Here is a 24,673-nt window from a genome sequence, read left to right on the forward strand (position 1 = left end):
GTCTCAATGGTGATAGCTGAGCTGACTACACTGACTGTGCTACTAATGGTAGACTCCACTAAGCTGGCAGGCTGGCTAACAGCCTGTTGCCTGGCCTGCACCCGATCTCATTGTGTATCCTTCTCCACATTTAGCCTCGTGTCAGTTTCAGTGAGGACTTTTCACCACAAGAGGGAGTTCCATAACTTCCATTTCACATTTTCCACCGGAGACATCTTTTTTCAAAGTTGCCCAATTGCAAAAAAAAACTGCGACATTGGCAACACTGTGAGCGGAGACACACGGTCTTGGAACTAAACCGGATACTAATTCCCTCATTGGTTGCTCTGATAAAAGTCCTTTTGATCAAATGTCGATTTCTGCGAATTTACGGTGTAGAGGCAGAGTTTATGATTGACAGAGATCGCTCCTCCTACCTGTGTGACCGTGCTCTCCTCCGTTGAAAAGCTCTGAACAATTAAAGAGGCGCACTGTAACATGGAAACGCGTTCCCAGACTAGAAGACATATCTCGAATGGGACACGAGCTTTCATATAAACATTGGTGTTGCTCAATTACAAGCATTGCGACGTTGACATTCGACGTGTGTTTTTATAAATGCTATTTGTAATTCAACACAGTCCATTACTTGCACGACATTTTCATTATATACGATGTGTCAATTCTATAATATATTTTTTCTTCCATACTCTCTCAATTTTCATTATATACGATGTGTCAATTCTATAATATATTTTTTTCTTCCATACTCTCTCCATTTTCATTATATACGATGCGTCAATTCTATAATTAAATTGTTTTATTATTATTATTATTTTTGTTTATTCTCTCTCCGGGTGGGACATCCAACAATTGGATTTAATTAACCATCATTGAAATATCAATTGGAGACATCTTTGTCCACAAGAGGGTGATATAACCACAGAGATTCTTATGTCGGAAAAACTCCTCCCTTTTTTAAAACCAAACTCTAAACAGGAAGCAGTTAGCCAGAAGGTTATCGGCTGAACACAGAAGCGAGAGCAAATAACGTTACATTTCGCCCCGTGATAATGGCGTTTGTTTTTTATTTTGGCAACAGTTCAGTGAGGTATATCTCCACTTAAGAAGAAAATACAGTCTTGGCGAATCCCATCAAACTAGCTAACTAATGTAAAATTAAAAATAAAAATAAAAAGCAAGTTGCCCCTGAAGAGCTAACAACGTTAGCCATTTTCTTTGTTAATTGGCTGGCTAGCGAGCTGAAACGTGTACCGGGCTACATGTCAATTTCCTCTTTGTTTGCAAGCCTGTGTGTCTAACTAACTATTGATGTAACTAGGTAACAAGCGAACTAACGTTAACGACCAATGAGTTACGAGGTGATTGTGCAGGTCAGGCGTACACGGGTACGTTACTACGCAACGCCGGGTAGCAACTAAACTGACCTAGCTAAGCTAAGCTCAACTCCTATTCAATATCTTTAGACTTTTTGTTGTTGTTGTTGATTTTAATGATGCAGAAACCTGACAACCAACTTATTTTGTAATAATATAAAGGAGCGGTGTGTCTAGACGCCGTGGTAAGTTAGCCAGTGCTACTCTGGTGATGCTAGCTAGCTAGTTCACTTGACTTACTAATTAGCTTAACGTTATTCCCCCTTTTATCTTACTTAGATAATGTCTCTCTGTACCATTCTGATGTTAATTGTGAAACTTGAATGTAATGTTTTGAATGTAATGTTTTAACATTTGCAGTATATCGTTTTTTCTGACCGGGGTCGTATGAACATCCCTGGTCTGTGTGCTGCAAGGAGCAGCTGTTGAGGAGTTCCCGGATAAATCCTCATTATCATTGACGTCCATCTGTGGAACTAATTGTCTCTATTTTCTACTTGAGACGAGTCTGATAGAAGAACAAGAACATCTACAGACAAACCCGGTATGTTATGGTACACGAAACAACTTCATAAAACAAAGCTGAAGTGGATAGTTAATATACATGGTCAGGTATACAGTACCAGTCAAATGTTTGGACACCTACTCGTTCCAGGGTTTTTATTTTAATAGTGAAGACATCAAAACTATGAAATAACACATATGTAATCATGTAGTAACCAAAAAAAAGTGTTAAACAAATCAAAATATATTTTATATTTGAGATTATTCAAAGAAGCCAACCTTTGCCTTGATGACCGCTTTGCACACTCTTGGCATTCTCTCAACCAGCTCCACGAGGTAGTCACCCGGAAAGCATTTCAATTAACAGGTGTGCCTGTGGAATTTCTTTCCTTCTCAATGCGTTCCAGCTAATCAGTTCTGTTGTGACAAGGTAGGGGTGGTTTACAGAAGATGGCCCAATTTGGTAAAAGACCAAGTCGATTTTATGGCAAGAACAGCTCAAATAAGAAAAGAGAAACGACAGTCCATCACTACTTTAAGACATGAAGGTCAGTCAATCCTGAAAATGTATTTGGACGTTTCTGCAAGTGCAGTGGCAAAAACCATCAAACGCTGTGATGAAACTGGCTCTCATGAGGACCGCCACAGGAAAGGAAGACCCAGAGTTACCTCTGCTGCAGAAGATAAGTTCATTAGAGTTAACTGGCTCTCATGAGGACTGCCATAGGAAAGGAAGACCCAGAGTTACCTCTGCTGCAGAGGATAAGTTCATTAGAGTTACCAGCCTCAGAAACTGTAGCCCAAATAAATGCTTCAGAGTTCAAGTAACAGACACATCTCAACATCAGCTGTTCAGGGGAGACTGCGTGAACCAGGCCTTCATGGTGGAATTGCTGCAAAGAAACCACTACTAAAGGACACCAATATGAAGACCGAACTTGCTTGGGTCAAGGAACATGAGCAATGGACATTAGACCAGTGGAAATCTGTCCTTTGGTCCAAATTTGAGATTTTTGGTTACGCATGTATGGTTCCCACCTTGAAGCATGGAGGAGGTGTGATGGTGTGCTTTGCTGTTGACACTGTCAGTGATTTATTTAGAATTCAAGGTACACTTAACCAGCATGGCTACCACAGCATTCTGCAGTGATACACCATCCCATCTGGTTTGCACTTAGTGGGAATATAATTTGTTTTTCAACAGGACAATGACCCAAAACGCCTCCAGGCTGTGTACAACTATTTTAACCATGAAGGATAGTGATGGAGTGCTGCATCAGATGACCTGGCCTCCACAAACACCCGATCTCAACCCAGTTGAGATGGTTTGGGATGAGTTGACCCGAAGAGTGAAGGAAAAGCGGTCAACAAGTGCTCAGCATATGTGGGAACTCTTTCAAGATGGTTGGAAAAGCATTCCAGGTGAAGCTGGTTGAGAGAATGCCAAGAGTGTGCAAAGCTGTCAAGGCAAAGGGTGGCTACTTTGAAGAATATGGAATATATTTAGATGGAACACTTTTTTTGGTTACTACATGATTCCATATGTTATTTCATTGTTTTGATGTCTTCACTATTATTCTACAATTTTAGAGAATTGTAAAAAATAAAAACCTGTAATGAGAGGTATGTCCCAACTTTTGACCGAATCTGTACATTATCTGTACATTTTCTGTATCAATCGAGACTTTGGTCCATATACAGTTGAAGTCGGAAGTTTACATACACTTAGGTTGGAGTCATTAAAACTAGTTTCTCAACCACTCCACAAATTTCTTGTTAACAAACTATAGTTTTGGCAAGTCGGATAGGGCATCTACTTTGTGCATGACACAAGTAATTTTTCCAACAATTGTTTACAGAGAGATTATTTCATTTATAATTCACTGTATCACAATTCCAGTGGGTCAGAAGTTTACATACAATAAGTTGACTGTGCCTTTAAACAGCTTGGAAAATTCCAGAAAATGATGTCATGTCTTTAGAAGCTTCTGATAGGCTAATTGACATAATTTGAGTCAATAGGAGGTGTACTTGTGGATGTATTTCAAGGCCTGCCGTCAAACTCAGTGCCTCTTTGCTTGACATCATGGGAAAATCAAAAGAAATCAGCCAAGACCTCAGGGGAAAAAAATTGTAGACTTCCACAAGTCTGGTTCATCCTTGGGAGCAATTTCCAAACACCTGAAGGTACCATGTTCATCTGAACAAACAATAGGACGCAAGTATAAACACCATGGGATCACACAGCCGTCATACCGCTCAGGAAGGAGATGCGCTCTGTCTCCTAGAGGTGAACTTACTTTGGTGCGAAAAGTGAGAAACAATCCCAGAAGAACAGCGAAGGACCTTTTAAAAAAATATATATATTTCACCTTTATTTAACCAGGTAGGCTAGTTGAGAATAAGTTCTCATTTACAACTGCGACCTGGCCAAGATAAAGCAAAATGAAGCCTTGTGAAGATGCTGGAGGTAACGGGTACAAAAGTATCTATATCCACAGTAAAAACGAGTCCTATATCGACATAACCTGAAAGGCCGCTCAGCAAGGAAGAAGCCACTGCTCCAAAACCGCTATAAAAAAGCCAGACTACGATTTGCAACTGCACATGGGGACAAATATTGTACTTTTTGGAGAAATATCCTCTGGTCTGTTGAAGCAAAAATAGAACTGTTTGGCCAAAATGACCATCTTTTTATGTTTGGAGGATAAAGGGGTAGGCTAGCATGCCAAAGAACATCATCCCAACCGTGAAGCACGGGGTTGGCAGCATCATGTTGTGGGGGTGCTTTGCTGCAGGAGGGACTGGTGCACTTCACAAAGTAGATAGCATCATGAGGGAAGAAAATTATGTGGATATATTGAAGCAACATCTCAAGACATCAGTCAGGAAGTTAAAGCTTGGTCGCAAATGGGTCTTCCAAATGGACAATGACCCCAAGCATACTTCCAAAGTTGTAGCAAAATGGCTTAAGGACAACAACGTCAAGGTATTGGAGTGGCCATCACAAAGCCCTGACCTCAATCCTATGGAACATTTGTGGGCAGAACTGAAAAAGTGTGTGTGAGCAAGGAGGCCTACAAATATACCAGCTCTGTCTGGAGGAATGGGCTAAAATTCACCCAACTTATTGTGGGACGCTTGTGGAAGGCTACCTGAAACGTTTGACCCAAGTGAAACAATTTAAAGGCAATGCTACACTCAATTAGTATTTGGTATGTAAACTTCTGACCCACTGGGAATGTGATGAAAGAAATAAAACCTGAAATAAATAATTCTCTACTATTATTCTGACATTTCACATTTCTTAAAATAAAGTGGTGATTCTAACTGACCTAAAACAGGGGATTTTTACTAGGATTAAATGTCAGGAATTGTGAAATTGAGTTTAAATGTGTTTGGCTAAGTTGTATTTAAACTTCCAACTTCAACTGTACATGTATCAAGCCTTTCAGTGTAGAAGTGCTGATCTAGGATCAGTTCCCCTCTCCATGTAATCTGATACATTGTGATCTAAAATGTAAAACTGATCTTAGACCAGCACTCCTACTCTGAGATGCTGGGATATCGAATGGCTATTGGTGAAGGCTTCATTCTTCTAGCTAGCGGAATGAGATATCTAATACTAGGGATGTCTGTCCCTGTGATTTCTAGTGTTCGTATCCAAGGCTTCCTTCATCTAGCTAGCGGAATGAGATATCTAATACTAGGGATGTCTGTCTCTGTGATTTCTAGTGTTCGTATCCAAGGCTTCCTTCATCTAGCTAGCGGAATGAGATATCTAATACTAGGGATGTCTGTCTCTGTGATTTCTAGTGTTCGTATCCAAGGCTTCAGTCATCTAGCTAGCGGAATGAGATATCTAATACTAGGGATGTCTGTCCCTGTGATTTCTAGTGTTCGTATCCAAGGCTTCATTCATCTAGCTAGCGGAATGAGATATCTAATACTAGGGATGTCTGTCTCTGTGATTTCTAGTGTTCGTATCCAAGGCTTCATTCATCTAGCTAGCGGAATGAGATATCTAATACTAGGGATGTCTGTCCCTGTGGTTTCTAGTGTTCGTATCCAAGGCTTCATTCATCTAGCTAGCGGAATGAGATATCTAATACTAGGGATGTCTGTCTCTGTGATTTCTAGTGTTCGTATCCAAGGCTTCATTCATCTAGCTAGTGGAATGAGATATCTAATACTAGGGATGTTTGTCTCTGTGATTTCTAGTGTTCGCATCCAGGCGGTTGTCATGCACCTGTAATCCACTTCCTGTCAGCCAGACAGCCAGGCCCAGCCACCCAGACCCAGCCACAGAGCTCCGGTCCAGTGGGTCCCCATGGAGCCCAGTAATGACGTAGCGTTGGATATCATTATCACCAATGTGGTGGCTGTATTCAGGACACGCTGCCACCTCAACCTGCGCACCATCGCTCTGGAGGGGGTCAACGTAATCTATAAACCTGAATATGGGGTAAGGACAGATGCATAATGGGTGGACTGGCGGCCATTTTGAGTGTACACACACAACCTGTATTATTTTACTTAGCTCTTAAGACTACAGGATTCTAATATCCCATAACTCTTTGCAGCAATGGAACCAGATTTGCTTGTTAGCAACGGCGCTAGCACTTTTCAAACACTCCCGCATGGAATTATTAGTGTCTTAACCTGTATTTTTTTTAAAACATAGTTTAGGAGGAAAGCAGGAAGTAAAATCAGAAAGTGTACCCCTCAATCTTTTTCTGTAATTTGTCGAATCAACTCAACTGACTTTACAATACATGCAATCGATTGCATGAGCCACATCCGTTAGCATCATTTGAATGAAAATTCTACGTTACCATGGAAATTATTGCATCACAATACCAGCCAGCCATTGTGAGTTTACCAGTCAAATTGCCAGGGTTATAGGTTCCAAGCCTGTTCTATGTCTATGGTGAGGACACCACCTGTGACCTGTAATGTTGTTTCGCCTTTCAACTAAGTTGGCCAGAGAATTGGCTTTTCCGGAATTCCTCTCAATGTTTCTAGAGTTTTTTTTGTGATCTCAAGAAAACCTGGTGCTTTTTGAGGGAACCCGGTGCGTTTGAGGGAACCCGGTGCGTTTGAGGGAACCCGGTGCGTTTGAGGGAACCCGGTGTGTTTTGCTTTGAGGGAACCCGGTGCGTTTGAGGGAACCCGGTGTGTTTTGCTTTGAGGGAACCCGGTGCGTTTGAGGGAACCCGGTGCGTTTGAGGGAACCCGGTGCGTTTTGCTTTGAGGGAACCCGGTGCGTTTGAGGGAACCCGGTATGTTTTGCTTTGAGGGAACCTGGTGCGTTTGAGGGAACCCGGTGCGTTTTGCTTTGAGGGAACCCGGTGCGTTTGAGGGAACCCGGTGAGTTTTGCTTTGAGGGAACCCGGTGCGTTTGAGCGAACCCGGTGCGTTTGAGGGAACCCGGTGCGTTTGAGGGAACCCGGTGCGTTTTGCTTTGAGGGAACCCGGTGCGTTTTGCTTTGAGGGAACCTGGTGCGTTTGAGGGAACCCGGTGCGTTTTGCTTTGAGGGAACCCGGTGCGTTTTGCTTTGAGGGAACCCGGTGCGTTTTGCTTTGAGGGAACCCGGTGCGTTTTGCTTTGAGGGAACCTGGTGCGTTTGAGGGAACCCGGTGCGTTTTGCTTTGAGGGAACCTGGTACATTTTGCTTTGAGGGAACCCGGGGCGTTTGAGGGAACCCGGTGAGTTTTGCTTTGAGGGAACCCGGTGCGTTTGAGGGAACCCGGTGCGTTTGAGGGAACCCGGTGCGTTTGAGGGAACCCGGTGCGTTTGAGGGAACCCGGTGCGTTTGAGGGAACCCGGTGGGTTTTGCTTTGAGGGAACCCGGTGCGTTTTGCTTTGAGGGAACCCGGTGCGTTTTGCTTTGAGGGAACCTGGTGCGTTTGAGGGAACCCGGTGCGTTTTGCTTTGAGGGAACCTGGTACATTTTGCTTTGAGGGAACCCGGGGCGTTTGAGGGAACCTGGTGCCCTTATCTTAATGGATCTACAAACTGTGTTACTCTGCTTTAGTTCTATGCACTTCTGTGCAGATGAGTCCTTTAGGTGCTCTGTGACTAGTAACTATGTGAGGACAGTGTGTATTGTATAGTCCTATCCTGTGTGTGTGTGTGTGTGTGTGTGTGTGTGTGTGTGTGTAACTTCTAGAAAGTCCTGATGAAACTCCGCAAACCCAGGATCACCGCTTCCATCTGGTCTTCAGGGAAAATCATCTGTACCGGCGCTACCAGGTACACACACCTCAACGCACACACACACACCTCAACACACACACACCTCAATACACACACCTCAATACACACACCTCAATACACACACCTCAATACACACACCTCAATACACACACCTCAATACACACACCTCAACACACACACACCTCAACACACACACACCTCAACACACACACACCTCAACACACACACACCTCAACACACACACACCTCAATACACACACCTCAATACACACACCTCAATACACACACCTCAATACACACCTACCTCAACACACACACACCTCAACACACACACACCTCAACACACACACACCTCAACACACACACACCTCAACACACACACACCTCAATACACACACCTCAATACACACACCTCAATACACACACCTCAATACACACACACCTCAATACACACACACCTCAACACACACACACCTCAACACACACACACCTCAACACACACACACCTCAACACACACACACCTCAACACACACACACCTCAACACACACACACCTCAACACACACACACCTCAATACACACACACCTCAATACACACACACACACACACCTCAATACACACACACACACACACCTCAATACACACACACACACACACCTCAATACACACACACACACACACCTCAATACACACACACACACACCTCAATACACACACACACACACACCTCAATACACACACACACACACACCTCAATACACACACACACACACACACCTCAATACACACACACACACACACCTCAATACACACACACACACCTCAACACACACACCTCAACACACACACCTCAACACACACACACACACACACCTCAATACACACACACACACACCTCAATACACACACACACACCTCAATACACACACACACACCTCAATACACACCTCAACACACACACACACACCTCAACACACTCACACACCTCAACACACACACACACCTCAACACACACACACCTCAACACACACACACACCTCAACACACACACACACACACCTCAATACACACACTTCAACACACACACACACACACACACACCTCAACACACACACACACACCTCAATACACACACACACACACACCTCAATACACACACACCTCAATACACACACCACACACACCTCAATACACACACACACACACACACCTCAATACACACACACCTCAATACACACCACACACACCTCAATACACACCACACACACAGCTCAATACACACACCACAATATACACACACGCAACACACCAACGCTATCATTTACACACACACTGATCTGTGTCACTGTCTCTCTGTCTCCCCAGCGAGGATGAGGCTAAGCAGGGAGCCCGGAGGTTAGCCCGCACCCTGCAGAAACTGGGCTTCAAGGTACGAGAACTAACCTGTTCAGTTGGTAGAGCGTGGTACTAACCTGTTAATGACCATGGGGTTCAGTTGGTAGAGCGTGGTACTAACTTGTTCATGACCCGTGTGGTGTTGGTAGAGCGTGGTACTAACCTGTACATGACCCGTGGGGTTCAGTTGGTAGAGCGTGGTACTAACTTGTTCATGACCCGTGTGGTGTTGGTAGAGCGTGGTACTAACCTGTACATGACCCGTGGGGTTCAGTTGGTAGAGCGTGGTACTAACCTGTACATGACCCGTGTGGTTGTTGGTAGAGCGTGGTACTAACCTGTTAATGACCCGTGTGGTTGTTGGTAGAGCGTGGTACTAACCTGTTCATGACCGTGGGGTTCAGTTGGTAGAGCGTGGTACTACCCTGTTCATGACCGTGGGGTTCAGTTGGTAGAGTGTGGTACTAACCTGTTAATGACCCGTGTGGTTGTTGGTAGAGCGTGGTACTAACCTGTTCATGACCGTGGGGTTCAGTTGGTAGAGCGTGGTACTAACCTGTACATGACCCGTGTGGTTGTTGGTAGAGCGTGGTACTAACCTGTACATGACCCGTGTGGTTGTTGGTAGAGCGTGGTACTAACCTGTACATGACCCGTGTGGTTGTTGGTAGAGCGTGGTACTAACCTGTACATGACCCGTGTGGTTGTTGGTAGAGCGTGGTACTAACCTGTTCATGACCATTGGGGTTCAGTTGGTAGAGCGTGGTACTAACCTGTACATGACCTGTGGGGTTCAGTTGGTAGAGCGTGGTACTAACCTGTACATGACCCGTGTGGTTGTTGGTAGAGCGTGGTACTAACCTGTACATGACCCGTGTGGTTGTTGGTAGAGCGTGGTACTAACCTGTTAATGACCCGTGTGGTTGTTGGTAGAGCGTGGTACTAACCTGTACATGACCCTTGTGGTTGTTGGTAGAGCGTGGTACTAACTTGTTCATGACCCGTGGGGTTCAGTTGGTAGAGCGTGGTACTAACCTGTTCATGACCCGTGGGGTTCAGTTGGTAGAGCGTGGTACTAACCTGTTCATGACCGTGGGGTTCAGTTGGTAGAGCGTGGTACTAACCTGTTCATGACCCGTGGGGTTCAGTTGGTAGAGCGTGGTACTAACCTGTTCATGACCCGTGGGGTTCAGTTGGTAGAGCGTGGTACTAACCTGTTCATGACCCGTGTGGTTCAGTTGGTAGAGCGTGGTACTAACCTGTTCATGACCTGTGTGGTTCAGTTGGTAGAGCGTGGTACTAACCTGTTCATGACCCGTGGGGTTCAGTTGGTAGAGCGTGGTACTAACCTGTACATGACCCGTGTGGTTGTTGGTAGAGCGTGGTACTAACCTGTTCATGACCCGTGTGGTTGTTGGTAGAGCGTGGTACTAACCTGTTCATGACCCGTGTGGTTGTTGGTAGAGCGTGGTACTAACCTGTTCATGACCCGTGTGGTTGTTGGTAGAGCGTGGTACTAACCTGTTCATGACCGTGGGGTTCAGTTGGTAGAGCGTGGTACTAACCTGTTCATGACCCGTGGGGTTCAGTTGGTAGAGCGTGGTACTAACCTGTTCATGACCGTGGGGTTCAGTTGGTAGAGCGTGGTACTAACCTGTTCATGACCGTGGGGTTCAGTTGGTAGAGCGTGGTACTACCCTGTTCATGACCGTGGGGTTCAGTTGGTAGAGTGTGGTACTAACCTGTTAATGACCCGTGTGGTTGTTGGTAGAGCGTGGTACTAACCTGTTCATGACCGTGGGGTTCAGTTGGTAGAGCGTGGTACTAACCTGTACATGACCCGTGTGGTTGTTGGTAGAGCGTGGTACTAACCTGTACATGACCTGTGGGGTTCAGTTGGTAGAGCGTGGTACTAACCTGTACATGACCCGTGTGGTTGTTGGTAGAGCGTGGTACTAACCTGTACATGACCCGTGTGGTTGTTGGTAGAGCGTGGTACTAACCTGTTAATGACCCGTGTGGTTGTTGGTAGAGCGTGGTACTAACCTGTACATGACCCTTGTGGTTGTTGGTAGAGCGTGGTACTAACTTGTTCATGACCCGTGGGGTTCAGTTGGTAGAGCGTGGTACTAACCTGTTCATGACCCGTGGGGTTCAGTTGGTAGAGCGTGGTACTAACCTGTTCATGACCGTGGGGTTCAGTTGGTAGAGCGTGGTACTAACCTGTTCATGACCCGTGGGGTTCAGTTGGTAGAGCGTGGTACTAACCTGTTCATGACCCGTGGGGTTCAGTTGGTAGAGCGTGGTACTAACCTGTTCATGACCCGTGTGGTTCAGTTGGTAGAGCGTGGTACTAACCTGTTCATGACCTGTGTGGTTCAGTTGGTAGAGCGTGGTACTAACCTGTTCATGACCCGTGGGGTTCAGTTGGTAGAGCGTGGTACTAACCTGTACATGACCCGTGTGGTTGTTGGTAGAGCGTGGTACTAACCTGTTCATGACCCGTGTGGTTGTTGGTAGAGCGTGGTACTAACCTGTTCATGACCCGTGTGGTTGTTGGTAGAGCGTGGTACTAACCTGTTCATGACCCGTGTGGTTGTTGGTAGAGCGTGGTACTAACCTGTTCATGACCGTGGGGTTCAGTTGGTAGAGCGTGGTACTAACCTGTTCATGACCGTGGGGTTCAGTTGGTAGAGCGTGGTACTAACCTGGTCATGACCGTGGGGTTCAGTTGGTAGAGCGTGGTACTAACCTGTTCATGACCCGTGGGGTTCAGTTGGTAGAGCGTGGTACTAACCTGTTCATGACCCGTGGGGTTCAGTTGGTAGAGCGTGGTACTAACCTGTACATGACCCGTGTGGTTGTTGGTAGAGCGTGGTACTAACCTGTACATGACCCGTGTGGTTGTTGGTAGAGCGTGGTACTAACCTGTACATGACCCGTGTGGTTGTTGGTAGAGCGTGGTACTAACCTGTACATGACCCGTGTGGTTGTTGGTAGAGCGTGGTACTAACCTGTTCATGACCCGTGGGGTTCAGTTGGTAGAGCGTGGTACTAACCTGTACATGACCCGTGGGGTTCAGTTGGTAGAGCGTGGTACTAACCTGTTAATGACCCGTGGGGTTCAGTTGGTAGAGCGTGGTACTAACCTGTTCATGACCCGTGGGGTTCAGTTGGTAGAGCGTGGTACTAACCTGTTCATGACCCGTGGGGTTCAGTTGGTAGAGCGTGGTACTAACCTGTTCATGACCCGTGGGGTTCAGTTGGTAGAGCGTGGTACTAACCTGTTCATGACCCGTGGGGTTCAGTTGGTAGAGCGTGGTACTAACCTGTTCATGACCCGTGTGGTTGTTGGTAGAGCGTGGTACTAACCTGTTCATGACCCGTGGGGTTCAGTTGGTAGAGCGTGGTACTAACCTGTTCATGACCCGTGGGGTTCAGTTGGTAGAGCGTGTTACTAACCTGTTCATGACAGGAATGACAGGAATCGATTCCTTACGAAAGTGTTGATTCCTTAAGAAATTGTAAATCGAGCCCTAACTACAGCCCACCACAAACTATCGTGTGTGTGTGTGTGTGTGTGTGTGTGTGTGTGTAGGTGAGGTTCTCAGAGTTCAAGGTGGTGAATGTCCTGGCAGTGTGCTCCATGCCCTTCGCCATCCGACTCATCGACTTCACCAAGAACAACCGGCCCATCGCCAGGTAAAACAGACTACGGCGTCACCCCAGCAATGGATAACACACACACACACACACACACACACACACACACACACACACTGTCACTGCAACAATCATTGCCAAACGTTTCCACAGATCTCCACTCTCACCACAGCAGTGTGTGACCGTGTAGATGAGGCCTTTCTATAGTAAAGGGTGTCCCAGCCAGAACAACCCATAGGGCAGGAGTCCATCTCCTGTTTCTGTAGTGAGACAGCTTGATGTACCAGGACACCCCCTGGACAGGACACTAGTCTATCTCCTGTTACTGTAGTGAGACAGCTTGATGTACCAGGACACCCCCTGGACAGGACACTAGTCTATCTCCTGTTACTGTAGTGAGACAGCTTGATGTACCAGGACACCCCCTGGACAGGACACTAGTCTATCTCCTGTTACTGTAGTGAGACAGCTTGATGTACCAGGACACCCCCTGGACAGGACACTAGTCTGTCTCCTGTTTCTGTAGTGAGACAGCTTGATGTACCAGGACACCCCCTGGACAGGACACTAGTCTATCTCCTGTTACTGTAGTGAGACAGCTTGATGTACAGGACACCCCCTGGACAGGACACTAGTCTATCTCCTGTTACTGTAGTGAGACAGCTTGATGTACCAGGACACCCCCTGGACAGGACACTAGTCTATCTCCTGTTTCTGTAGTGAGACAGCTTGATGTACCAGGACACCCCCTGGACAGGACACTAGTCTATCTCCTGTTTCTGTAGTGAGACAGCTTGATGTACCAGGACACCCCCTGGACAGGACACTAGTCTATCTCCTGTTACTGTAGTGAGACAGCTTGATGTACCAGGACACCCCCTGGACAGGACACTAGTCTGTCTCCTGTTTCTGTAGTGAGACAGCTTGATGTACCAGGACACCCCCTAGACAGGACACTAGTCTATCTCCTGTTACTGTAGTGAGACAGCTTGATGTACCAGGACACCCCCTGGACAGGACACTAGTCTATCTCCTGTTTCTGTAGTGAGACAGCTTGATGTACCAGGACACCCCCTGGACAGGACACTAGTCTGTCTCCTGTTTCTGTAGTGAGACAGCTTGATGTACCAGGACACCCCCTGGACAGGACACTAGTCTGTCTCCTGTTTCTGTAGTGAGACAGCTTGATGTACCAGGACACCCCCTGGACAGGACACTAGTCTGTCTCCTGTTACTGTAGTGAGACAGCTTGATGTACCAGGACACCCCCTGGACAGGACACTAGTCTATCTGCTGTTTCTGATGTACCAGGACACCCCCTGGACAGGACACTAGTCCATCTCCTGTTTCTTTTGATGGGCCGACAGATGCCCCCTTTTGTGGATCAATTTCCAAAATATAAAATAAATAAATGAAACATTGGGCAGGGGTGTTAACTCAGCCCAACTTGAGAGAGAAACTGCTGATGCACAAACACATTTAGCTATTGCACCGTTTGAATTATACTAATTGTTATGTCAAATCACTGACAGTCACTCAATTAGCCCCTGTACCCACATAAACGTGGGTACTGACTCACTCAATTAGCCCCTGTGCCCACATAAACGTGGGTACTGACTCACTCAATTAGCCCCTGTGCCCACATAAACGTGGGTACTGACTCACTCAATTAGCCCCTGTACCCACATAAACGTGGGTACTGACTCACTCAATTAGCCCCTGTGCCCACATAAACTGTGGATGGAAACGTGGGCACTGACAGTCACTCAATTAGCCCCTGTACCCACATAAACTGTGGATGGAAATGTGGGTACTGACAGTCACTCAATTAGCCCCCTGTACCCACATAAATTGTGGATGGAAACGTGGGCACTGACAGTCACTCAATTAGCCCCTGTACCCACATAAACTGTGGATGGAAACGTGGGCACTGACAGTCACTCAATTAGCCCCTGTACCCACATAAACTGTGGATGGAAATGTGGGTACTGACAGTCACTCAATTAGCCCCTGTACCCACATAAACTGTGGATGGAAACGTGGGTACTGACAGTCACTCAATTAGCCCCTGTGCCCACATAAACGTGGGTACTGACTCACTCAATTAGCCCCTGTACCCACATAAACGTGGGTACTGTCTCACTCAATTAGCCCCTGTACCCACATAAACTGTGGATGGAAACGTGGGCACTGACAGTCACTCAATTAGCCCCTGTACCCACATAAACTGTGGATGGAAATGTGGGTACTGACAGTCACTCAATTAGCCCCCTGTACCCACATAAATTGTGGATGGAAACGTGGGCACTGACAGTCACTCAATTAGCCCCTGTACCCACATAAACTGTGGATGGAAACGTGGGCACTGACAGTCACTCAATTAGCCCCTGTACCCACATAAACTGTGGATGGAAACGTGGGTACTGACAGTCACTCAATTAGCCCCCTGTACCCACATAAACTGTGGATGGAAACGTGGGTACTGACAGTCACTCAATTAGCCCCTGTACCCACATAAACTGTGGATGGAAACGTGGGTACTGACAGTCACTCAGCTAATATTGTTTCAGATTGGTAAGTTGGTCTAGCCAGCTATCTAAACTTGTAGTAATCATGGTGGATTTACTGACCTAGGGGCCCCCCATTCATTTTCTTAGTCACGCTCACTCAGATATCCTATTCAAAACTGCAAACATTTCTCTCCACCCAATGACAAAATCAATAGAATTGCAAGAAATGACTTGTAAAATGTCAAATTGATTTCCGCGCCATGGCAAAAATAAGAATTGCACGAAATGCCTTGTATAAATTTCCTACATCTCCTCTCAGCCCCATGGTACCTGCCTACAGAGCAGCAAGAGGAACTACCCCTTCCCTACCTTCAGGCTCTGCTCAAATCTCTCTATCCCGAGCACTCTATCTGCCACCGCTGGTCTCTTGACCCTCCCACCCCTACAGGAGGGATGTTCCCGCTGGTCTCTTGACCCTCCCACCCCTACAGGAGGGAGGTTCCCGCTGGTCTCTTGACCCTCCCACCCCTACAGGAGGGATGTTCCCGCTGGTCTCTTGACCCTCCCACCCCTACAGGAGGGATGTTCCCGCTGGTCTCTTGACCCTCCCACCCCTACAGGAGGGATGTTCCCGCTGGTCTCTTCACCCTCCCACCCCTACAGGAGGGAGGTTCCCGCTGGTCTCTTGACCCTCCCACCCCTACAGGAGGGATGTTCCCGCTGGTCTCTTGACCCTCCCACCCCTACAGGAGGGGAGTTCCCGCTGGTCTCTTGACCCTCCCACCCCTACAGGAGGGGAGTTCCCGCTGGTCTCTTGACCCTCCCACCCCTACAGGAGGGGAGTTCCCGCTGGTCTCTTGACCCTCCCACCCCTACAGGAGGGAGGTTCCCGCTGGTCTCTTGACCCTCCCACCCCTACAGGAGGGATGTTCCCGCTGGTCTCTTGACCCTCCCACCCCTACAGGAGGGGAGTTCCCGCTGGTCTCTTGACCCTCCCACCCCTACAGGAGGGAGGTTCCCGCTGGTCTCTTGACCCTCCCACCCCTACAGGAGGGATGTTCCCGCTGGTCTCTTGACCCTCCCACCCCTACAGGAGGGATGTTCCCGCTGGTCTCTTGACCCTCCCACCCCTACAGGAGGGAAGTTCCCGCTGGTCTCTTGACCCTCCCACCCCTACAGGAGGGAGGTTCCCACTGGTCTCTTGACCCTCCCACCCCTACAGGAGGGATGTTCCCGCTGGTCTCTTGACCCTCCCACCCCTACAGGAGGGATGTTCCCGCTGGTCTCTTGACCCTCCCACCCCTACAGGAGGGATGTTCCCGCTGGTCTCTTGACCCTCCCACCCCTACAGGAGGGAAGTTCCCGCTGGTCTCTTGACCCTCCCACCCCTACAGGAGGGATGTTCCCGCTGGTCTCTTGACCCTCCCACCCCTACAGGAGGGAAGTTCCCGCTGGTCTGTTGACCCTCCCACCCCTACAGGAGGGAAGTTCCCGCTGGTCTCTTGACCATCACACCCCTACAGGAGGGAAGTTCCCGCTGGTCTCTTGACCCTCCCACCCCTACAGGAGGGAAGTTCCCGCTGGTCTCTTGACCCTCCCACCCCTACAGGAGGGAAGTTCCCGCTGGTCTCTTGACCATCCCACCCCTACAGGAGGGAAGTTCCCGCTGGTCTCTTGACCCTCCCACCCCTACAGGAGGGAAGTTCCCGCTGGTCTCTTGACCATCACACCCCTACAGGAGGGAAGTTCCCGCTGGTCTCTTGACCCTCCCACCCCGATGATGGAAGCAGCTTCCCCCTGAAGCTAGGACAGCAGAGTCCCTTCCCGTCTTCTAAAAACCTGCCCTCTTCAAATAGTATCTTAAGCAGTCCTACAGCAACCACGCCAAACCCCCCCCTTACTAGCTCTGATCTTGCTACTTTTTGTTGAGGTAAAAAATTAATTATTACGAATGTGTGATGTAGTTGTCCCACCTGGCTTATCTTAAGATAAGAGCTTCTGCTAAATGGCTAAAATGTCAAATTTCATGGTAAAATGTGTAGACTTGCAGCAAACTTGCTTTAAAATTGCAACATTTTCTCTACACCCACTGGCAAAATGTGTAGACTTGCAGGACATTATTTCAAAAATGAAAAAAATAAAAATAAATCCGTAGCTCAGTGATGAGCTTTATTGTTGAACCGCTGAGCTGTAGTCAACGAACAGCATTCTCACATAGGTGTTAGTTTTGTCCAGGTGGGAAAGGGCAGTGTGGAGTGCAATAGAGATTGCGCCATCTGTGGATCTGTTGGGGCGGTATGCACATTGGAGTGGGTCTAGAGTTTCTGGGATAATGGTGTTGATGTGAGCCATTTACTAGCTTTTCAAAGCACTTCATGGCTACAGACGTGAGTGCTTACGGGTCAGGTTACCTTAGTGTTCTTGGGCACAGGAACTATGGTGGTCTGCTTGAAGCATGTTGGTATTACAGACTCAATCAGGGAGGGACATGTCTTCACTGATATTTTCAACACCTGCCAATTGGTCAGCACACGCCCGGAGCACACGTCCTGGTAATCCGTCTGGCCCTGCGGCCTTGTGAATGTTGACCTGTTTTAAAGGTCTAACTCACATCGGCTCACTCACACACTACTCTATAATGACGTAGTGAAAACATGTTTTTTGAATTTGTTGCTAATTTAGTGAAAATTAATTTACATAAGTATTCACACCCCTGAGTCAATACATGTTAGAATCACTTGTGTTTTAGGTTATTGTCCTGTTGAAAAGTGAATTTGTCTCCCAGTGATTATTTTTATCCTAAAAAAACTCAAAAGTCCTTGCCGATGACAAGCATACCCATAACATGATGCAGCCACCACCATACTTGAAAAGTGGTACTCTGTGTTGGGTTCCCTTCTTTGTGAGACATTGGAAAACCTCCCTGGTCTTTGTGGTTGAATCTGTGTTGTGAAATTCACTGCTCTACTGAGGGACCTGACAGATAATTGTTTGTGTGGGGGTACAGAGATGAAGTAGTCATTCACAAATCATGTTAAACACTGCTATTGCACACAGAGTGAGTCCATACAACTTATGTTTACTCCTGAACTTGTTTAGGCTTGTCATAACAAAGAGGTTGAATACTTATTGACACAATGCATTTCAGCTGTTCATTTTTTCAATTAATTTGTAAAAAATGTCTAAACAATTCCACTTCGACATTATGTGGTTGTGTGTAGATCAGTGACACAATCTCAATTGAATCTGTTTTTAAATTCAAGCTGTAACGCAACAAAATGTGTAAACGTCAAGGGGAATACTTTCTGAAAGGCTGTGTGTGTGTGTGTGTGTGTGTGTGTGTGTGTGTGTGTGTGTGTGTGTGTGTGTAGCTATGAGCCAGAGCTCCACCCCGCTGCCACCTACAGGATCAAAACCCTCAAGGCCACCGTCCAGGTCTTCTCTACCGGCAGCCTTACCATCACAGGTACACACACACACACACCGTCCAGCGACAGCCTTACCTTCACGGGTACACACACACACCGTCCAGCGACAGCCTTACCTTCACGGGTACACACACACACCGTCCAGCGACAGCCTTACCTTCACAGGTACACACACACACCGTCCAGCGACAGCCTTACCTTCACAGGTACACACACACACCGTCCAGCGACAGCCTTACCTTCACAGGTGCACACACACACCGTTCAGCGACAGCTTTACCTTCACGGGTACACACACACACCGTCCAGCGACAGCCTTACCTTCACAGGTGCACACACACACCGTTCAGCGACAGCTTTACCTTCACGGGTACACACACACACCGTCCAGCGACAGCCTTACCTTCACGGGTACACACACACACCGTTCAACGACAGCCTTACCTTCACAGGTACACACACACACCGTCCAGCGACAGCCTTACCTTCACAGGTACACACACACACCGTCCAGCGACAGCCTTACCTTCACAGGTACACACACACACCGTCCAGCGACAGCCTTACCTTCACAGGTACACACACACACCGTCCAGCGACAGCCTTACCTTCACAGGTACACACACACACCGTCCAGCGACAGCCTTACCTTCACAGGTGCACACACACACCGTTCAGCGACAGCTTTACCTTCACGGGTACACACACACACCGTCCAGCGACAGCCTTACCTTCACGGGTACACACACACACCGTTCAACGACAGCCTTACCTTCACGGGTACACACACACACCGTCCAGCGACAGCCTTACCTTCACAGGTACACACACACACCGTCCAGCGACAGCCTTACCTTCACAGGTACACACACACACCGTTCAGCGACGGCCTTACCTTCACAGGTACACACACACCGTTCAGCGACGGCCTTACCTTCACAGGTACACACACACACCGTTCAGCGACGGCCTTACCTTCACAGGTACACACACACACCGTTCAGCGACAGCCTTACCTTCACAGGTACACACACACACCGTTCAGCGACGGCCTTACCTTCACAGGTACACACACACACCGTTCAGCGACAGCCTTACCTTCACAGGTACACACACACACCGTCCAGCGACAGCCTTACCTTCACAGGTACACACACACACCGTCCACAATCAAACTTTACTTTTACGTCTTGTCACTTTTGTGGAAACTTGAAAACCGTGTCCAACCACACCCAACGCATTTCATATGACTAACTTTGTCTGTCTGTGTCTCGTCTGTCTGTCTCTCTCAGGACCAAATGTGCAAGCTGTAGCCACGGCTGTAGAGCACATCTACCCCATGCTGTTAGAGTGTCAGAAACCCCTCCGCAAATAACACACACGGGAAAAACAAGAACGAAATGGAGAGAGAAAGACAGAGGCTAAAAAGCACCTCATCCATTGGATGCATTGTATTATCCTCAACTTGTCTGCCCCGGCAACAGTCTGGGCCTTTGTCCTGATTGGCTGGATTTGTCCAGGAAGTCAGAAAGGCAGCTTCCGTCCTCCTACTGTCCAATGACCTGTTGTCTTGGTGACAGCTACGCCCTCTGAACTTTGACCCTGGATGACCTCTACAGGATGACCTCTAACCTTTCACCTTTAGCAGCCAGCCAGCCAGCCAATGATGGCTGCTCCAGTGACTGATTCACACTAGAAGGGGCGGGACTCTCCAAGCCAACCATGATTCCTTATTATTTTAGATTTGATGATGTCACGGTTGTGTTCCAAATGGCAGCCTATTCCCTATATAGTGTACTACTTTCATGGGTCCTGGTCTAAAGTAGTGCACTATGTAGGGAATAGGGTCCTGGTCTAAAGTACTGCACAGGGCTCTGGTCTAAAGTAGTGCACTATGTAGGGAATAGGGTCCTGGTCTAAAGTAGTGCACAGGGCTCTGGTCTAAAGTAGTGCACTATGTAGGGAATAGGGTCCTGGTCTAAAGTACTGCACAGGGCTCTGGTCTAAAGTAGTGCACTATGTAGGGAATAGGGTCCTGGTCTAAAGTACTGCACAGGGCTCTGGTCTAAAGTAGTGCACTATGTAGAGAATAGGGTCCTGGTCTAAAGTAGTGCACTATGTAGGGAATAGGGTCCTGGTCTAAAGTACTGCACAGGGCTCTGGTCTAAAGTAGTGCACTATGTAGAGAATAGGGTCCTGGTCTAAAGTAGTGCACTATGTAGGGAATAGGGTCCTGGTCTAAAGTACTGCACAGGGCTCTGGTCTAAAGTAGTGCACTATGTAGGGAATAGGGTCCTGGTCTAAAGTAGTGCACAGGGCTCTGGTCTAAAGTAGTGCACTATGTAGGGAATAGGGTCCTGGTCTAAAGTACTGCACAGGGCTCTGGTCTAAAGTAGTGCACTATGTAGAGAATAGGGTCCTGGTCTAAAGTAGTGCACTATGTAGGGAATAGGGTCCTGGTCTAAAGTACTGCACAGGGCTCTGGTCTAAAGTAGTGCACTATGTAGGGAATAGGGTCCTGGTCTAAAGTACTGCACAGGGCTCTGGTCTAAAGTAGTGCACTATGTAGAGAATAGGGTCCTGGTCTAAAGTAGTGCACTATGTAGAGAATAGGCTGTCATTTGGAACACACAAGGGTTTTAATGCATGGGCAGACAGACCAGTCTTCAACCTGACCTGTCCCACAGAACAAGGGTTTTAACAGAACATGACAGACCAGTCTTCAACATGACCTGTCCCACAGAACGAGGGTTTTAACAGAACATGACAGACCAGTCTTCAACTTGACCTGTCCCACAGAACGAGGGTTTTAACAGAACATGACAGACCAGTCTTCAACTTGACCTGTCCCACAGAACAAGGGTTTTAACAGAACATGACAGACCAGTCTTCAACATGACCTGTCCCACAGAACAAGGGTTTTAACAGAACATGACAGACCAGTCTTCAACCTGACCTGTCCCACAGAACAAGGGTTTTAACAGAACATGACAGACCAGTCTTCAACATGACCTGTCCCACAGAACGAGGGTTTTAACAGAACATGACAGACCAGTCTTCAACTTGACCTGTCCCACAGAACGAGGGTTTTAACAGAACATGACAGACCAGTCTTCAACATGACCTGTCCCACAGAACAAGGGTTTTAACAGAACATGACAGACCAGTCTTCAACTTGACCTGTCCCACAGAACAAGGGTTTTAACAGAACATGACAGACCAGTCTTCAACCTGACCTGTCCCACAGAACAAGGGTTTTAACAGAACATGACAGACCAGTCTTCAACTTGACCTGTCCCACAGAACAAGGGTTTTAACAGAACATGACAGACCAGTCTTCAACTTGACCTGTCCCACAGAACGAGGGTTTTAACAGAACATGACAGACCAGTCTTCAACATGACCTGTCCCACAGAACAAGGGTTTTAACAGAACATGACAGACCAGTCTTCAACTTGACCTGTCCCACAGAACGAGGGTTTTAACAGAACATGACAGACCAGTCTTCAACTTGACCTGTCCCACAGAACAAGGGTTTTAACAGAACATGACAGACCAGTCTTCAACATGACCTGTCCCACAGAACGAGGGTTTTAACAGAACATGACAGACCAGTCTTCAACATGACCTGTCCCACAGAACGAGGGTTTTAACAGAACGTGACAGACCAGTCTTCAACATGACCTGTCCCACAGAACAAGGGTTTTAACAGAACATGAGACCAGTCTTCAACTTGACCTGTCCCACAGAACGAGGGTTTTAACAGAACGTGACAGACCAGTCTTCAACATGACCTGTCCCACAGAACGAGGGTTTTAACAGAACATGACATAACATACATTTCCATAAGAAGCTTTGAAAGTCCCATTTGACCGTGATGTTGAACAGAGCCTTGTTTTTAGACCCTGTAGTCATCTGCTCTATTCAAATCACCGGGATTACAAAATTCCTGTAACTTTCCACAAATTCCCAGGTTCTCCGAAAATCTCGGTCGGACGATTCCAGATGACCTGTTTCTTCCATCCTTTTCCGGGGAAACTTCCTACTGTGATTTCTTGAAAACCTGTGAATTCTGGGAGAGTTGCCGGTGTTACGCAACCCGACATGTCCCCCTTTAACCACAGATCAGATGTTTCCATCCACCTTGGTAGTCTTTTACTTGAGATGGATCTTCTGGAAGATTCCGTCCGTGAGTTGTTCAGGCTGGGGCTTTGAATACTTGACAGACAGGTGGTTGTTGTTGATCTGTGGAGAGAAACACCTGCTGGAATGGGAAATGCAGGCTTGTCCTATTCCTGTCCTGATTGTTGTATGGTTGGACTTTTTTTTTGTATTTTATAAATAAAATAAACATTTTTAAAAAGGAACGTAACAATAAAATAGGTTAATCAGAGGAATTGAGTTGTTGTAAATGTCGCTCTCGCTGGTTCTCTCGCTGTCTCTCTCACTGTGTCTCTCACTGTCTCTCTCGCTGTGTCTCTCTCTCGCTGTGTCTCTCTCTCGCTGTGTCTCTCTCTCGCTGTGTCTCTCTCTCGCTGTGTGTCTCTCTCGCTGTGTGTCTCTCTCGCTGTGTGTCTCTCGCTGTGTGTGTCTCTCGCTGTGTCTCTCTCTCTCTCTCTCTCGCTGTCTCTCTCTCGCTGTGTGTCTCTCTCTCGCGCTGTGTCTCTCTCTCTCGCGCTGTGTCTCTCTCTCTCTCGCTGTGTGTCTCTCTCTCTCGCTGTGTGTCTCTCTCGCTGTGTGTCTCTCTCTCTCGCTGTGTGTCTCTCTCTCTCGCGCTGTGTCTCTCTCTCGCGCTGTGTCTCTCTCTCGCGCTGTGTCTCTCTCTCTCGCTGTGTGTCTCTCTCTCTCGCTGTGTGTCTCTCTCTCGCTGTGTGTCTCTCTCTCGCTGTGTGTCTCTCTCTCTCTCGCTGTGTGTCTCTCTCTCTCTCGCTGTGTCTCTCTCTCTCTCGCTGTGTGTCTCTCTCTCTCTCGCTGTGTGTCTCTCTCTCTCTCGCTGTGTGTCTCTCTCGCTGTGTGTCTCTCTCTCTCGCTGTGTGTCTCTCTCTCGCTGTCTCTCTCGCTGTGTCTCTCTCTCTCGCTGTGTCTCTCTCTCTCGCTGTGTGTCTCTCTCTCGCTGTGTGTCTCTCTCTCGCTGTGTGTCTCTCTCTCGCTGTGTGTCTCTCTCTCTCTCGCTGTGTGTCTCTCTCTCTCTCGCTGTGTCTCTCTCTCTCTCGCTGTGTGTCTCTCTCTCTCTCGCTGTGTGTCTCTCTCTCTCTCGCTGTGTGTCTCTCTCTCTCTCGCTGTGTGTCTCTCTCTCTCGCTGTGTGTCTCTCTCTCGCTGTCTCTCTCGCTGTGTCTCTCTCTCTCGCTGTGTCTCTCTCTCTCGCTGTGTCTCTCTCTCTCGCTGTGTCTCTCTCTCTCGCTGTGTCTCTCTCTCTCGCTGTGTCTCTCTCTCTCGCTGTGTCTCTCTCTCTCGCTGTGTCTCTCTCTCTCGCTGTGTCTCTCTCTCTCGCTGTGTCTCTCTCTCGCTGTGTCTCTCTCTCGCTGTGTCTCTCTCTCTCGCTGTGTCTCTCTCTCGCTGTGTCTCTCTCTCTCTC

The 24,673-nt window shown here is 47.7% G+C and overlaps 1 protein-coding gene across 3 annotated transcripts; it reads left to right on the top strand.

Moving 5' to 3' along the window:
* The first annotated feature begins 972 nt into the window (after positions 1 to 972).
* On the top strand, positions 973 to 23,490 carry tbpl1 (TBP-like 1). Of its 3 annotated transcripts, none has more exons than XM_036976408.2 (8): positions 973 to 1,388; positions 1,737 to 1,920; positions 6,102 to 6,345; positions 8,054 to 8,136; positions 9,467 to 9,530; positions 13,095 to 13,198; positions 19,041 to 19,135; positions 20,390 to 23,490. In XM_036976408.2, the coding sequence occupies exons 3-8, from the start codon at positions 6,211 to 6,213 to the stop codon at positions 20,470 to 20,472; spliced, it is 564 nt and encodes a 187-aa protein (XP_036832303.1). In that variant the 5' UTR covers positions 973 to 1,388; positions 1,737 to 1,920; positions 6,102 to 6,210; the 3' UTR covers positions 20,473 to 23,490. The 3 variants fall into 3 exon arrangements, with proteins under 3 accessions (XP_036832303.1, XP_090089446.1, XP_036832304.1); XM_090233320.1 differs by having other exon boundaries at positions 973 to 1,090; XM_036976409.2 differs by having other exon boundaries at positions 981 to 1,561.
* The last annotated feature ends 1,183 nt before the right edge of the window (positions 23,491 to 24,673 follow it).

This window comes from Oncorhynchus mykiss, chromosome 4 (assembly GCF_057628025.1).
Source record: "Oncorhynchus mykiss isolate SJ-2025 chromosome 4, ASM5762802v1, whole genome shotgun sequence".
NCBI lineage: Eukaryota > Metazoa > Chordata > Actinopteri > Salmoniformes > Salmonidae > Oncorhynchus > Oncorhynchus mykiss.